This window comes from Coregonus clupeaformis, chromosome 13 (assembly GCF_020615455.1).
Source record: "Coregonus clupeaformis isolate EN_2021a chromosome 13, ASM2061545v1, whole genome shotgun sequence".
In the NCBI taxonomy this organism is placed as follows: domain Eukaryota; kingdom Metazoa; phylum Chordata; class Actinopteri; order Salmoniformes; family Salmonidae; genus Coregonus; species Coregonus clupeaformis.
In genome coordinates this window covers 18,353,034-18,371,204 of record NC_059204.1, presented here as the reverse complement: position 1 = coordinate 18,371,204, position 18,171 = coordinate 18,353,034, and the positions used below count along the sequence as shown (strand labels likewise).

The 18,171-nt window shown below is 43.4% G+C and overlaps 1 protein-coding gene across 1 annotated transcript in view; it reads left to right on the top strand.

Moving 5' to 3' along the window:
• Window positions 1-18,171, top strand: part of LOC121579391 (homeobox protein cut-like 1) — a 256,964-nt gene that overhangs the window by 155,941 nt on the left and 82,852 nt on the right. Inside the window, exons 9-10 of the mRNA XM_041893958.2 lie at window positions 13,499-13,547; window positions 17,019-17,312. Of these exons, the coding sequence (XP_041749892.1) occupies window positions 13,499-13,547; window positions 17,019-17,312 (343 nt within the window). The remainder of the gene's footprint in view (window positions 1-13,498; window positions 13,548-17,018; window positions 17,313-18,171) is intronic.

The following is an 18,171-nucleotide window of genomic DNA, read 5'->3' as shown; positions in this document are numbered from 1 at the left end:
GATCTCTTTGGTCTTGGCCATGGTGGAGAGTTTGGAATCTGATTGATTGATTGCTTCTGTGGACAGGTGTCTTTTATACAGGTAACAAACTGAGATTAGGAGCACTCCCTTTAAGAGTGTGCTCCTAATCTCAGCTCGTTACCTGTATAAAAGACACCTGGGAGCCAGAAATCTTTCTGATTGAGAGGGGGTCAAATACTTATTTCCCTCATTAAAATGCAAATCAATTCATAACTTTTTTGACATGTGTTTTTTTCTGGATTTTTGTTGTTGTTATTCTGTCTCTCACTGTTCAAATAAACCTACCATTAAAATTATAGACTGATAATTTCTTTGTCAGTGGGTAAACGTACAAAATCAGCAGGGGATCAAATACTTTTTTCCCTCACTGTACACATGCTATGCACTCACATGCTCACACACACACACGGTTGCCCAGGTAGCTCCAGCTGTCAGGGCACTTTACCTCTGTCTTTAGATCACCCCATAGTACATCAGGTTCCTGTAAAATACAGTGTTTGAACAGAGAATTAATCAGTCATCCAATGCTTTTGGACATACCTGGCTCCTCACCCTACGGACAAACTGCACCCCATATAGCTAGTGACTGCAGTGTCAGGCCCACCACCCACACACCCTGCATGACCTCATTGAAGGTGTGCGTGCGGTTAAGAAAACAGCAGTCTGTTGCTTCTCCTCAGCCCAAATTGGATGGGAAAGGTCTTAGATCATGAAGAGCTGGGCTCTTTGAGCGCGCCTGCCTGTGTTTTTGTTTCCTTTAAAGATTAATGTCCTATTGATCGAGAAGGCTCCGCAAATATCAGCTCTGGTGCTTTCCACAGAGGGCCCTACGCTCGCTATCTCACACACAAACACATATGTGACCGACCAGCTCGATTCAGTCTTATGTAACGAAATTGAAATTGTGTTTTTTTACATTGGATAAAACTTGAGGCTAGAAAATGGTATATCATACACTACAGTTTAGGAACAATGGGAAAGTAATTCTGATTTGAAAGTTAATAAACTTGTAAATGGCCCTTGAATGTTTTGGTACACCTGCTGGAGAGCTCTTCTTTGTCTACACCCATTCAGCATCGTTGACATCCTCTTAAGCTTTAGCCCCACCCATTTCTTTAAGGATTCACATTTGAGGCCACATGCTAAACAGAGGGAGTACGGTAGTGTACTAAACAACCAAAGATTTCAAGACTAAAGGCTGGTTTATACTATGTCTATCGAGATGTCTGTAGACAGTTGTCGCAGTGACATCATTAACATTTTATTGTTGTCTGACATCAAACACAAAAACGACAGGCTGCATGACATCATCAGGCTGGTGGTGCAAAATAGCATCACTGATGTATTTTAACACCAATAAACCCATCCGTTTCAAAATGAATTTAGTATATGTCAATCTAGCAAACCAGGCAACTAAAAGCAACTTTTTAAACAATGTTTTGGTTCGTTTCTAGCTTGTTAGCTAGCTAATGTTAAGTTAGCTGGCTAGCCAGTTCAAAGAATGACCAAATTAAAGCTGACAGCGTCTTAACTTTAGCTAGTTTTAATTCATTATTACAGGGAAATAAACTCACAACAATATCACTATTTACAAGTTCAAAATCACAGAAAATAGCTTACGGTTGTGAGTGTGACGAAATAAAAGGAGGGCATTCTACCGGAGAATTTTAGAACTTGGACACTGTCTTGTTGGCCTAACGTTATATCCTAATTTGACTTTGGTGCAGGCCATGTTGTTCTTCACATTACCGTCTCTGATAAACAGACCCTATATCAAATAAAATCAAAGTTTATTTGTCACATGCACAGGATACAGAAGATGTAAACAGTACAGGGTAATGGTTACTTGCATAGTCTTTTGTTTAGACATGTAGCTAGCCAGCTAGCTAAACAATGAACTATAATCCCAACTCATAATCCCAACTCATAACGTTACCATGGCATCGGTGACAGAGAAGGAGAAGCGTACCATGTATACAGGTAACAGAGTCTAGCTAGCTACATTTTCAGATATTCTACGTTTCTAATTTTGTCAGAAAGTCGTTTTCATTTGAAGTTAAAAGCGTACTGTTAGCTAGCTAGCTGGCTCGCTAGCTAACATTAGGCTATAACTAGCATGCAAATATGTTTCTGAGATACGAATAATATTACTACACAGATCATACACGTAACATTAGCTAGCGAGCCAGCCAGCTAACGTTAGCTAGCTAGCTAACAGTACACATTAACTTGCAATGGAAATGACTTTCTGACAAAATTAGAAACTTATAATATCTGAAATGTAGCTAGCTAGACTCTCTTACCCATATACATGGAAGAATGCTTCTCCCTCTCTGTCACCGATGCCATGGTTGCCCTTAGTTTGAAGATGTAATCCGGAGACAGGTGTTTTATACAACAGCCTTCTGTGTGTACTCTTTTCGACTCCTTCCGCATATTTTCAATCAAACACCAGAATGTTCTCCATTTATTTATTTTTATTTTACCTTTATTTAACTAGGCAAGTCAGTTAAGAACACATTTTTATTTACAATGACGGCCTACACAGAATGTTCTCCATCTCCTTAGCTATCATACTCGGCTTCCACTGGGCATTCCACTGATTTCAAAACTCGGTCAACTTCTTCCGTGACAACAACACTGTTGATCGCCGTTTCAGAATACTCTACAATGTCTGGTTCAATGAATATGTTTTTACCTAAATTAGGGATTTCCTCACTGGCTGATTCATTTTCAGAGTCAGAGAGTCAGCATGGCACAATCGTCCTCCAGAAAGTGGAGAGCATTAGCAACACTTTTGCAGTTCTTTGTGATATCTTTCAAAAAAGCAGAGTTAGAAAGGATAACCTACACATACTGAGCAGCTCATGTTATAAATGTAAATGATAGACAGAAGCATGCTACATGGCAGACCAATCCGAACTCCGCTCTCGGCATGTCCACCCCATCCATTATCTCAGCCAATCATGGCTGGCGGGAAAGTTCCTGTCTTTTTATGTGGCTAAACCAACTAGGCTCGTAATGTAACAAATGTATTCGTATTTTCAGATGGCATAAAAGTTTGTTATTAAGGAACATGAAAGGCATTTCCAGAAGGCATTTCTGCCAAAAAAAACGCATTTGAATAAAAAATAAATATTTACGTTCAAATGCCTCTCCTGTGAAGTAGTGACATGGGGTCCCGTGTGGCTCAGTTGGTAGAGCCAGAGCATGGTGCTTGCAACGCAAGAGTTGTGGGTTCGATTCCCACAGGGGACCAGTACGGGAAAAAGTATGAAAATGTATGCACTCACTATTGTAAGTCACTCTGGATAAGAACGTCTGCTAAATTACTAAAATGTAAATGTGGGACATACGCCTAGTTTCCTGAAACAAGTCACATATGCAGACTTGCACATATTCTCTTACACACACACAATCTTGAGCTGTTCTGTAAAGGGCCTACTCTCTTTTTCTGCCTCTCTCTTTCTCACATACATTACACACACACGCCGACACACACACTCTCTCGACACACACAATCTCTCAAGCTGTTCCATAGAGAGCCCATTCTCTCCCTCTCTCTCACGCCCACTCTCTCCCTCTCTCTCACGCCCAGTCTTGCCCAGTCTCCGTCTTTAGTGGAGCAGATAGACAGGATGTGTGTGCATGCGTGTGTGCGTTGGTGTGTGTGCCCACAGAGCCAAGAGCCAGTTGAGCTGGTGCAGGCAGGGCCTCAGCCTCGCCAGAGCTGTGCACATTAATAACATCAGCCTAGCACATGACAGGCCCACAGAGAGAGCAGGAGGGAGCGGAGGGATAGGGGAGGAGAGGGGGGAGTGAGAGGCAGATGAGAGGGAGAGGGGGGAGTGAGAGGCAGATGAGAGGGAGAGGAGGGAGGCAGAGGTGAGAGGGAGAGATGGGGGAAGGGGAGGTGAGAGAACAAGGGGAAAGAGGATAGATAAGAGGAAGAAGGGAACGGAAATTATAGGGAGGGAGGGAGGGAGAGAAGTGGTGTTTGTGTTAGAGCGTATATCTGTTCAGAGAAGGGGGGTGTGTGTGTATGTACACATCCATGTAATTTGTGCGAGTGTCTGTTTCTGCGTATCTGAGCTGATCTTTGTTGATTTCAATTCAATTCATAACTTTTTTTGACATGTGTTTTTTTCTGGATTTTTGTTGTTGTTATTCTGTCTCTCACTGTTCAAATAAACCTACCATTAAAATTATAGACTGATAATTTCTTTGTCAGTGGGTAAACGTACAAAATCAGCAGGGGATCAAATACTTTTTCCCTCACTGTACACATGCTATGCACTCACATGCTCACACACACACACGGTTGCCCAGGTAGCTCCAGCTGTCAGGGCACTTTACCTCTGTCTTTAGATCACCCCATAGTACATCAGGTTCCTGTAAAATACAGTGTTTGAACAGAGAATTAATCAGTCATCCAATGCTTTTGGACATACCTGGCTCCTCACCCTACGGACAAACTGCACCCCATATAGCTAGTGACTGCAGTGTCAGGCCCACCACCCACACACCCTGCATGACCTCATTGAAGGTGTGCGTGCGGTTAAGAAAACAGCAGTCTGTTGCTTCTCCTCAGCCCAAATTGGATGGGAAGGTCTTAGATCATGAAGAGCTGGGCTCTTTGAGCGCCCTGCCTGTGTTTTTGTTTCCTTTAAAGATTAATGTCCTATTGATCGAGAAGGCTCCGCAAATATCAGCTCTGGTGCTTTCCACAGAGGGCCCTACGCTCGCTATCTCACACAAAACACATATGTGACCGACCAGCTCGATTCAGTCTTATGTAACGAAATTGAAATTGTGTTTTTTTACATTGGATAAAACTTGAGGCTAGAAAATGGTATATCATACACTACAGTTTAGGAACAATGGGAAAGTAATTCTGATTTGAAAGTTAATAAACTTGTAAATGGCCCTTGAATGTTTTGGTACACCTGCTGGAGAGCTCTTCTTTGTCTACACCCATTCAGCATCGTTGACATCCTCTTAAGCTTTAGCCCCACCCATTTCTTTAAGGATTCACATTTGAGGCCACATGCTAAACAGAGGGAGTACGGTAGTGTACTAAACAACCAAAGATTTCAAGACTAAAGGCTGGTTTATACTATGTCTATCGAGATGTCTGTAGACAGTTGTCGCAGTGACATCATTAACATTTATTGTTGTCTGACATCAAACACAAAAACGACAGGCTGCATGACATCATCAGGCTGGTGGTGCAAAATAGCATCACTGATGTATTTTAACACCAATAAACCCATCCGTTTCAAAATGAATTTAGTATATGTCAATCTAGCAAACCAGGCAACTAAAAGCAACTTTTTAAACAATGTTTTGGTTCGTTTCTAGCTTGTTAGCTAGCTAATGTTAAGTTAGCTGGCTAGCCAGTTCAAAGAATGACCAAATTAAAGCTGACAGCGTCTTAACTTTAGCTAGTTTTAATTCATTATTACAGGGAAATAAACTCACAACAATATCACTATTTACAAGTTCAAAATCACAGAAAATAGCTTACGGTTGTGAGTGTGTCGAAATAAAAGGAGGGCATTCTACCGGAGAATTTTAGAACTTGGACACTGTCTTGTTGGCCTAACGTTATATCCTAATTTGACTTTGGTGCAGGCCATGTTGTTCTTCACATTACCGTCTCTGATAAACAGACCCTATATCAAATAAAATCAAAGTTTATTTGTCACATGCACAGGATACAGAAGATGTAAAACAGTACAGGGTAATGGTTACTTGCATAGTCTTTTGTTTAGACATGTAGCTAGCCAGCTAGCTAAACAATGAACTATAATCCCAACTCATAATCCCAACTCATAACGTTACCATGGCATCGGTGACAGAGAAGGAGAAGCGTACCATGTATACAGGTAACAGAGTCTAGCTAGCTACATTTTCAGATATTCTACGTTTCTAATTTTGTCAGAAAGTCGTTTTCATTTGAAGTTAAAGCGTACTGTTAGCTAGCTAGCTGGCTCGCTAGCTAACATTAGGCTATAACTAGCATGCAAATATGTTTCTGAGATACGAATAATATTACTACACAGATCATACACGTAACATTAGCTAGCGAGCCAGCCAGCTAACGTTAGCTAGCTAGCTAACAGTACACATTAACTTGCAATGGAAATGACTTTCTGACAAAATTAGAAACTTATAATATCTGAAATGTAGCTAGCTAGACTCTCTTACCCATATACATGGAAGAATGCTTCTCCCTCTCTGTCACCGATGCCATGGTTGCCCTTAGTTTGAAGATGTAATCCGGAGACAGGTGTTTTATACAACAGCCTTCTGTGTGTACTCTTTTCGACTCCTTCCGCATATTTTCAATCAAACACCAGAATGTTCTCCATTTATTTATTTTTATTTTACCTTTATTTAACTAGGCAAGTCAGTTAAGAACACATTTTTATTTACAATGACGGCCTACACAGAATGTTCTCCATCTCCTTAGCTATCATACTCGGCTTCCACTGGGCATTCCACTGATTTCAAAACTCGGTCAACTTCTTCCGTGACAACAACACTGTTGATCGCCGTTTCAGAATACTCTACAATGTCTGGTTCAATGAATATGTTTTTACCTAAATTAGGGATTTCCTCACTGGCTGATTCATTTTCAGAGTCAGAGAGTCAGCATGGCACAATCGTCCTCCAGAAAGTGGAGAGCATTAGCAACACTTTTGCAGTTCTTTGTGATATCTTTCAAAAAAGCAGAGTTAGAAAGGATAACCTACACATACTGAGCAGCTCATGTTATAAATGTAAATGATAGACAGAAGCATGCTACATTGGCAGACCAATCCGAACTCCGCTCTCGGCATGTCCACCCCATCCATTATCTCAGCCAATCATGGCTGGCGGAAAGTTCCTGTCTTTTTATGTGGCTAAACCAACTAGGCTCGTAATGTAACAAATGTATTCGTATTTTCAGATGGCATAAAGTTTGTTATTAAGGAACATGAAAGGCATTTCCAGAAGGCATTTCTGCCAAAAAAAACGCATTTGAATAAAAAAATAAATATTTTACGTTCAAATGCCTCTCCTGTGAAGTAGTGACATGGGGTCCCGTGTGGCTCAGTTGGTAGAGCCAGAGCATGGTGCTTGCAACGCAAGAGGTTGTGGGTTCGATTCCCACAGGGGGACCAGTACGGGAAAAAAGTATGAAAATGTATGCACTCACTATTGTAAGTCACTCTCTGGATAAGAACGTCTGCTAAATTACTAAAATGTAAATGTGGGACATACGCCTAGTTTCCTGAAACAAGTCACATATGCAGACTTGCACATATTCTCTTACACACACACAATCTTGAGCTGTTCTGTAAAGGGCCTACTCTCTTTTTCTGCCTCTCTCTTTCTCACATACATTACACACACACGCCGACACACACACTCTCTCGACACACACAATCTCTCAAGCTGTTCCATAGAGAGCCCATTCTCTCCCTCTCTCTCACGCCCACTCTCTCCCTCTCTCTCACGCCCAGTCTTGCCCAGTCTCCGTCTTTAGTGGAGCAGATAGACAGGATGTGTGTGCATGCGTGTGTGCGTTGGTGTGTGTGCCCACAGAGCCAAGAGCCAGTTGAGCTGGTGCAGGCAGGGCCTCAGCCTCGCCAGAGCTGTGCACATTAATAACATCAGCCTAGCACATGACAGGCCCACAGAGAGAGCAGGAGGGAGCGGAGGGATAGGGGAGGAGAGGGGGGAGTGAGAGGCAGATGAGAGGGAGAGGGGGGAGTGAGAGGCAGATGAGAGGGGAGAGGAGGAGGCAGAGGTGAGAGGGAGAGATGGGGAAGGGAGGTGAGAGAACAAGGGGAAAGAGGATAGATAAGAGGAAGAAGGGAACGGAAATTATAGGGAGGGAGGGAGGGAGAGAAGTGGTGTTTGTGTTAGAGCGTATATCTGTTCAGAGAAGGGGGGTTGTGTGTATGTACACATCCATGTAATTTGTGCGAGTGTCTGTTTCTGCGTATCTGAGCGATCTTTGTTGATTTATTTGAGTAGGCCTGCACGTACAGAACGCATGTCGACAGGCGCTCAAATGAGCAGCCGTAAACCCTGATGGCAGTCCGATTACCTCAGCAACTCGCTCCACCAATAGATGTCAGGTTTGTTCACGCCTCTCCCCCCAACCCGTCACATGCGGGTTGTGTGTGTGTGTCTCCCATCCACCAGAAACCGGCACGTCGCTGTGACATGGTCTCGGGCGCGCTGGCGGTGGGCTTTTTCGATGGTGCCGTTTCCGCTCAGTCGGAGGCCCGTTTCGCTCCCCGGCGCCCTGATGTGTTGTGATTTGGCATCGGGCTGGGATGGGCCTTCTCTCTCTCTCTCTCTCTCTCTCTCTCTCTCTCTCTCTCTCTCTCTCTCTCTCTCTCTCTCTCTCTCTCTCTCTCTCTCTCTCTCTCTCTCTCTCTCTCTCTCTCTCTCTCTCTCTCTCTCTCTCTCTCAATTCTTCATCTGTCTTTCTCTCTCTCTATCCCTCTCTCTCTCTATTTCTCTCTCTCTAGTTATGATATGCCACGGCCCATGTCATCACCATCACACCCCGAATGGCTTGCTGTCAGATGAGATTTCTTCCTTCTTCTTCTGCAGAACAGGGACTGGCTAATACACATCCCACACGAACACACCTCCTATTTTCATCACCAGAACCCCTTAAAACCCACTTTATTTTTTCACAGAAGCCTCTTCCTCTAAGTTATTATATTACGACTGGCAAGCCATCCCAAAAGAGTCTATTTATAGTTTTGTACAGTGCTACAAATGACAGCACAGGCGGACCTCCACAATATTGTTGCAAACCCCCACGGTGACACTGTAAGCAGAGCGCCAGGGCCCGAGCAATATAAACACAGCACTGAATTGATAGAGCGATTCAGCAGCAGAGCATGGCAGGCCTGGCAGCAGAATACAATGTGTGTGTGTGACTGTGTGTTGTAGCGCCAGTCGGACAGAACTGGAGCATTTCACTCCAGACGTTAGCTTTAGCGCTATTTTGGGCGAGCGCAGCAACGGGGCAACAACACTATATCAGCACAATGCTATTTCTTCCCTCTTTTGTATGTCGGGAAGAATGGGATCATATGTGGAGTGTTGTTGTATGTATGATATCCCAACCCTTTCATGTCCCTGGACTTTGTAACCAGTAACATAGAAAATAATGGTTCATGGTGCTCTACTAAATTATGTGTTACTTCCTGCATTGGCTGTGATAGCTAGGTGGATGAGTGTTATGGGTCCAGCAGTATCATTGTCTCTTGGGTCTGTGTGGTTGTTGTGGGTGGAAACTCTAATAAAAGCGGAGAGCAATATTGTGACAAGAGCAGCCCGGCCACATCAGTGTGAAGAATGGCCGTGTTAACATGGCCTTCCATTCTCCTCCCTACACACACACACACACACACACACACACACACACACACACACACACACACACACAGTGAGAAGAACCAAACCCCGGGGGCCATTTTGCCTCTCCAGCCGCAGAAAGGTTAAGCAACTACACCAGAAGAGAGAAAGAGGGAGCGAGTAAGTGAGCGAGGGGGGGAAAAAAAAGGAGGAGGAAAGAAAACAATCTCCAAGGCGACATTGGCTGTGCTGAAAGAGAGCGGGAGGAAAATGAAAATCTAATGGGCTAAATCTGTGAAATGTCGTGCTGGCCCAGGGGGATTGGGCTGGGAGTAAGGGGGCACAGGATATGAAGGGAAGAGAGAGGGATAGAGGGAGAGGGATAGAGTGGTGAAGAGGAAAGGATTGCTGGAGGCGTATCGCAGCATTCCGGACTCGTCCCGGCCACAGAGCCTGATCAGAGGAGTTAACGGCTAATTTCCGACAGGCGATGGAATTGTCAGGGTGGCCGAGAGAAGAGGGCCCTGGCCCCTGGTTTTGTCCAGAAAACTGCCTCACACACCTTCAGCACCACTACAGGGGCCATTTGCACACCTTCGGTTCACTCTGGCTCAAGTCATCTGAGGTGGGCTCAAGTCATCTGAGGTGGTGACGTTTTAATGTCAGGTGTCAGGGTTCAAAATGCACCCAGGGTGAGCTCAATGGATTAGATCATATTCAGCACATTTGCAGTATTTATGATTAAGCATTTTGGATGAGTGGTAGAAGAATTGTGGAGCCAACAACACCTTAACTTACTGCACTGTTCCCACAGTCTCTGGGAGTCTTGTTTATAACTTAATGACATTTGAGTTCTGTATTCAACACTTGCGAGCTGTGAATTTGAACTTGAATCTGATCCCCTGAACTTGAACATGTGGCCATTAGCTAATGTATCAAGAGAGAGAAAGCTACCACTCTCTACTACTCCAGTGGTTCCCAAACTGTGGGGTTGGAGTGGTTTGTTGAGCAGTTTTTTTTTTACAAGTTAGAAACAGCTCTCTAAGGTATGCAATGACGAGGAATATTGATGATGCACTACCCAATTTTGAAATTTCACCTTGTGCATTCTACTATTATAACTTTCAAGAGTAAGTTGAAAGCCGGAACAAGTTCCTTAAAAAAAAAGGACCCCCATGTTTAATAGTAGAATGCACAAGGTGAAATTTCAAAATTGGGTAGTGCGTCATCAGTATTCCTCTTGTCATTGCATACCTTAGAGAGCTGTTTATAACTTGTCAGAAATGTCCAGATCAACTAACCCATGTCAGCTATCGTTTTCTAGCCCATAGATTTTGTAGGAATGTTCGAGTCACTCAAATATCACATGAATACACATTAGACATGGCAAAATGTGTAGAATTGCAGGAAATAAGCTTTAAACCTGCAATATTTTCTCTCCGCCAACAACAGGGGTGTGAACAGTTTGTGTCATGAACAGTGCTTGTGCCAATAGAAATAGACATTGCGTGCGCAGGGAGGGGCGTGAGATGTTCCCCAATGCTGGAATGGGCGCCTGAGTGAAAAAGTTTGGGAACCCCTGTACTACTCAACCCTAACGTCGGGCCCCTCTACACTCGGCCTACCAGACAGGAAACCCTCCAGGAAAGGGGATATTGGGATTTTCCAGGTGTCCCCCGCTGCTCACACTCCATCCTTAAGGACTTCATTAATCAATGTGTTTTCACAGTAGAGCCCCTCTTAAGGCGCAGGGCAAACACCTCCGGTCCTCTGTAGTCCGGGGTGGGGGCCCGTACTGTGTGAATATGGTTCACTGTACACCCGGAGGGAGATGTGGTCTGAATGTGGTTTTACTGCACGTGGTCCGGTAGCGACTACTGTGTGGGGATGTTGTGGGTGCCCAGACCTAGACAACCAAGGCATGTTCCCCTGAAGGTGCTGCCTGCTCTGGTCTTAATCTCAGAGTCTCTGGCTTAGATTCCTGATTATCAGGGATTCCACATTTACCGACATTCTGCATTAACTGAATTGCGTTTTTGGGGCAGTGATTTCCATGCATTGACTCTTTCTATATGTATGCTTCATAACAGATGTCTGGAGAATCACAACAAATGATTTCCCTTAGCTTGCCTTGTATCCCTCCAATAGAACAGTGTTGTTGTGATGTGACAGTGTATTGTCTTTGTTTACATTTGACATTTTAGCCATTTAGCAGACGCTCTTATCCAGAGCGACTTACAGTTAGAGTGCATACATTTTTCATACTGGCCCCCCGTGGGAATCGAACCCACAACCCTGGCGTTGCAAGCGCCATGCTCTACCAACTGAGCTACAGGAGGCTCCAGTGTAACTGGGTTGTATTGTAGCACGGCTGGGTGATGGGATGGGGGTGAGGGGTGGGGATTGTGCATCGGTGCCATGACCACAGATCACACGCTGTTAATACATTTCTTTTCTAAACCTAATCGCTGATCCTCCTCTCAGCGTTACAGCAGTATTTCCTTTCCCTAATTCCCAAATCCAGGCAAATCCAAAGGTATTTAATAATACTTCCCATCTGTACCTTGATTGAACTATCACATTCCAATGCTATTTGGGTTGCATTAGTATCAAGAGCAGCACACATTGTTAATACCTGGGTGTCTTGTTAATATCACAACACTGACTGGTTGGGAAAGCTTTTCCTCTTCTGTCTCTCTCCAGAAGCTTTTCCAATTGGATTGTGTTGTCCAAATACAGAATGCTTTTAACAGTAGAGGAGATTTAATGTCATATGATTTGGACTGCAGCCAGAGGGTTGTATTGGCCCTGTGTGTGTTGTTTCCATCCACAACACTATTTGTTTGTAGCCGTATCTCAATCAGCAGTATCGGTATCACATTGCAATCTTTTATAGAAGCAGTTGATCGCCAGTATATTATGAATAACAATGCATCTCAATGATAATCCTCGCTCATTACAAATATGCCGTGCACTTAAAATGTGACACGAAACCCAATTAACATAATTTAAAGCATTTAAAGTGATTATCTATAATTAGATGTTGCCATTAAATTAAGCATGGCAACATTTGGCTCCACTCAGCGTGTGAGTGTTGCCACAGCCTGAGCCTGTCTAAATGGAAGGGGCCCACTGAGAAGAAACCGTTATCTGAGCCCTGCAATTCTGACTGGCTGGGGTAATTAAAAAACCAAGGGTAGAAGTACCACCGTCGACCCAAAACACACACACTCACAAACACACAACACACACACTCGCAATTGGTTGCATGACACAAAACACGATAGTGTTTCTATTTGCTGGAATGGATTTAACACCTGTTCCTGTACCGCCGATAAGTGAATATCAAATTCAATGTCAAATATCATATTTTCAAACGCGCACGTTTAGTTCCGACTCTAGTCTTGTAAATCCTATTGAGTCACTATGAACAATAGTCCAGTAGCTGACGGAGGAGCATAAAGTGGGGGATAATACTAACCAGCGGAGCATACCTTTAACCCCGGGGTTAAGCATGGAGAGATGTGAATAAACGCCTAAGTCGAAAGCCATTTGTGGGCTTGAGCCCAGCTGCTAAACAGAATGAAAAATATGATATGAGATTAGTGTGTATTAAGGGGGAGGCCTAAAAACGATATTAGTGTAATCTCTCTGTTTTACGGCAGGGCTTGTCCTCATGGCTCAGGAAGGGACACAGTGGCAGGGAGACGGAAGGATTAGGGTGTAACTGAGAGGGTCTTAATGGGCATGGACCAGGCCGGGACGGGACATGCAACAAGCAGCAAGCCAACTCTAGAGGACGAAGCTCTCACTATCAAACACACAAACACACACAGTAGGAACATATTGTCAGGTTTCTGTATACAGTAGGAATCCAGTCAGTTATGGTTATAAATATACATTGTATAGATGTATACACAATTGTGTGCAAATCCACCTACAGAACATTACAGTGCATGTAAACACTCAGTCCCACTCATGTGAACACACACTCCTCTATCACTCTACACACTTACGCTTTTTTATACTGTGTTCCATCCTGTTGCTTGTGTGCCAAGCCTTTTGTTTGCCTCCTTGTTGATTACGTGCCCTGTTCTTTCTGCAGGGCCGATGAGATTGAAGTGCTGATGTCAGACCTGAAGAGAGCCAATCAGGTCAGTCCCTGGCTGTTTTTAACCCATCATCACAACCATCCTATCAAAGTGGGTTCTGAATATGCAAACATACATACTACTCATATACACCTTTTGGCCTTAGTGTCAGGGTATCTTTTTAAGCAGCTTGATACAGGAGTTGCTCTGTTTAAAATACATTCAAAATTGTGTTCCAGAAAGTATGAAACATAGAAAATTCCAAAAAGAAAAAGTGAAACTAGCCTCTTGAAGAACAATACACAGACACACAGAGGCTATCCTATTAGAGGAGGCTCTGCAGAGTGTGACTAATCTGGCGTTGCCTCTCCATCTTTGGCCCCCTTTAATGTATTTCTCCATGTTTTCTGCACAGAAACATCATAGCGGTGATTAGGCATTATTTACACTGAGACGACCCTTTGATATCTGCCGGGAAATATAAGCCAAGATGATGAGCAGCAGTGTAATTACTCTCTATGGGCTTTGGGTCTGGAGTTGAAAACTATTCTTTGCGAGGTTTATCATCGCCGTCTTAACCATGTGATCTTGTTTATATCTAGTCTGTTAGACTGTGAATTAGGGCCGGGACAATACCAGTATCGCGATCCTCGTTAGTATCGTGGCAAGGAAACAAAACACAAAGCGGATTTAACTTCTTTAGAAAAACAGCCCTAATGTTGGAAGAACATCATTATGGTGTCATCCAGAGTCACATGTATTTCTTTTCCAAGCTATACCACACAATATTTTACATACAGCAGGTTTTTAAAGGACCAAAAAGTTTGATCTGCTTCTTGTTTTCATTTTTGCCATGGAAAAAATATCGCAGTACTGGTATCGTCACAGCCCTACTGTGAATGTGTTCTGTTTGTGTGTGTCATCCAAGCATGGTGGCATGAAGTTAATGGTGGAGTTTGTTTGCATGTCCCGGTGCCCTGGGTGGGTGGAGATTTCACTTAAGGACCAATGGAATGGTCTAAAATGAACAAACTCCACACACCCGGGGCACTGGGCCATGCAAAACTAACTCGACCAATGTTGACTTCTGGAGAACAGTAGGGTTGGGCGGTATCCAGATTTTCATATCGTCATACCGTCCTTCTCTAATGCCGGGATTTACGGTATTACCGGTTTAGTACACAATGGGGCGCCAAAAAAACCCATTAGGCGTCTATTACCAGAATGCTAATAACATTTGCACAAGTAATAGCGAATTTCCATGGAGGCTGCTAGCTAAATATGCTTACGAGCGCAAACAAAAATAAGCGAATTGCAAAGACAGGTAATCCAGCTTATTTAAATTATACATATATAGGTAGGAGCTACCGAGTTTGGACATTTACAATCGAATTTGAACGAGAGACATTGTGCAAATGAACAACGTTTTGACATATGCTTTTCAGAAGGAAGAACAGTACTGGCACACAGAAAAAAATTATACATTATACACAGATCTAAAATGCTTCTTGGAATTTCTGCTCCGTATCAGACACATTTTGTGCTTCAGTTGTACTTCTCCACTCAGATGAGAATTCACAAACGGGCATTCTATCAGCAGACAGCACTCTGACTGATGTGTCGCTACTTTTCTCCGGAAAATTAAAGATTAACTTTAAGCGAAACATTAGGAAATGTATATTCTTTCTTTTGAATTTTTTTATTTTATTTTTCATTGTAAGCTAATTTACTCATGTGGCTGCCAGCCAAATAGCGTTGCACTTCTGTTGTCATCTGATGAAAATTAAGCTATTTTTTGCCGAATGTGTTGCACTAATGTTTTCTGTGAAGTAAAACTATAGTTGCACGTCTCTGATCATTCTATTGAAGCAAAGAAACACTGACTTTCCATATAAAAAGCGACCCCTGTCAATACAGATCTGGACTTCCTCTTTCTCCTATTTTCAAACAAACAATTAACTGGCTAAACTGTTCTGGAGAATTAAGGTAAACTTCATAATGTAAGATAATGTGACAAGTGAAATGAAGAACATGATCTGCTTTATCTCCTAATGTCCTCAAGCTCAACTCTGGACCTCGAAGCCAGTTCCACTGCATTTTTTCATTGTTCCCCTCTAATCAGGGACTGATTTAGACCTGGGATACCAGGTGGGTGCAATTAGTTATCAGGTAGAACAGAAAACCAGCAGGCTATGGACCTCGTAGGGTAAGAGTTGAGTACCCCTGTCCTAACATATTGCTCACACCTGGTGTTGCAAGTTGACTGCAGGTAATTACTTTAAAAGTATCTACAAATATTAACATGAATTGAAAAACATCAAATATATATTTTCGACGGTATTGAAAAACCATCCATACCAGGGTATACCGCCCAAGCCTAGAGACCAGGTAGTTGGAAATTAGCCAATCACTGATGTTGATCAATTAGCTCAGTTGGTGAAGTGATTAGTTGTCAGGTGAAGTGTGTGTGTGTGTTGTGTGCGCCTTGCTGTCGCTTAGTTCCTGTAATCACCCATCTCATCCGACGGCGCAGGCAGACGCACACTACACACACTCCTCAGATCTGCTAGCAAAGAAACAGAGAGGGTTTAGAGAGGGGCGTTGAGTGAGAATCACTGGTGTCAGCCTTCTCCAGACGACACTTCATTCGCTCCACTCCCAATGACTGGGCAAGTTGCAGTGTCATTCCATCACGTTATAAATGGTGGTACAAGCACTTCCAATCATGGTCACATGTAGCTGTGTAATAGTAATGTGAGAGACAATGGAGGAGGATTTTATTTTCTTCTGTAGTGCACGCTGTTAATGGTACTCTTTGGAAGAATATGTATAATGTGTGGGTATCTGTTTTCATCACACTTCAATATACGTTAGCCCTTGGGAGTAAAATCTCACTAAAGGTTTGCCTGTGCGTCTGCTTACCTTGTTTTTCTCTGGCTACGGCATAATTAAAGGGAGCCCGCTGATTACAATTTATAATAGAATCACCCAAAACAATTATTTGGCATTATATGAAATAGCGGCCTCATTACCCAAACTTTTAGAATAACTTAGCCGCCTGAAAAATTGCACATCTCCATAATTCCATAAAGATGAAGGCTTTAGCTCCTGATATATCTAAAGGTTGAATGTTTAAGCATCTTCAACATGTAATGAGTCATTAGGATCCCTTGTGTTCTTCCCCCGCTAGTTTTCTTATGTGGTTCAGTACTGATCTGATGCAGGAGGATATGCATGAATATACAAATCCATGAGAGTGAAATCACTGTGGGTCTAAATTCTGGACTCACTGTTCTATCTTGGAACTAGAGATGCATGTGTGCAATTCAAACTTTAACGCAAATCATAAATAAATGTCTATTAGACAAACATGTAGGTTATATTAGCAGATCTCAAGTTTAGATTTGGGCCTTAAAAAATGGCTGTGTATAGACTTGAGACCTACAGTGATTTATCTTATGGTTGTCTGTAGACAACATGACTGCGAAGGGTGGGATAGTGGGGAAACTTGACTTGTCTCTCTCTTCTTCACAGAGAGCGGAGGTAGCAGAGAGAGAAGCAGAGGCTCTTCGGGAACAGCTGACGTCCGCCAACAAGTCCCTCCAGCTTGCCACACAGATCCAGAAGGCCCCTGACATGGAGCAGGCCCTGGAGGTTCTGTCGCGCTCCAGTCTGGAGGTGGAGTTGAGCGCCAAGGAGCGGGAGGTGCTGCAGCTGGCCGAGGACGTGCAGAGACTGCAGGCCAGCCTGGCCAACATCCAGGAGAATTCTGCCTCGCAGATCAGCCAGCTGGAGCAGCAGCTCAGCACCAAGGAGAGCTCGCTCAAGGTTAGCCCTGTCACACCACCATCGTAACACTATGAGGGCCCTGGTCAGTACTGTAACACTATGAGGGCCCTGTCACACCACCATCGTAACACTATGAGGGCCCTGGTCAGTACTGTAACACTATGAGGGCCCTGTCACACCACCATCGTAACACTATGAGGGCCCTGTCACACCACCATCGTAACACTATGAGGGCCCTGGTCAGTACTGTAACACTATGAGGGCCCTGGTCAGTACTGTAACACTATGAGGGCCCTGGTCAGTACTGTAACACTATGAGGGCCCTGGTCAGTCCTGTAACACTAATAATACATTGATTTTACAGTGAGGGAAAAAAGTATTTGATCCCCTGCTGATTTTGTATGTTTGCCCACGGACAAAGACATGATCAGTCTATAATTTTAATGGTAGGTTTATTTGAACAGTGAGAGACAGAATAACAACAAAAAAATCCAGAAAAACGCATGTCAAAAATGTTATAAATTGATTTGCATTTTAATGAGAGAAATAAGTATTTGACCCCTCTGGAAAACATGACTTAGTACTTGGTGGCAAAACCCTTGTTGGCAATCACAGAGGTCAGACGTTTCTTGTAGTTGGCCACCAGGTTTGCACACATCTCAGGAGGGATTTTGTCCCACTCCTCTTTGCAGATCTTCTCCAAGTCATTAAGGTTTCGAGGCTGACATTTGGCAACTCGAACCTTCAGCTCCCTCCACAGATCTTCTATGGGATTGGCTAGGCCACTCCAGGACCTTAATGTGCTTCTTCTTGAGCCACTCCTTTGTTGCCTTGTCCGTGTGTTTTGGGTCATTGTCATGCTGGAATACCCATCCACGACCCATTTTCAATGCCCTGG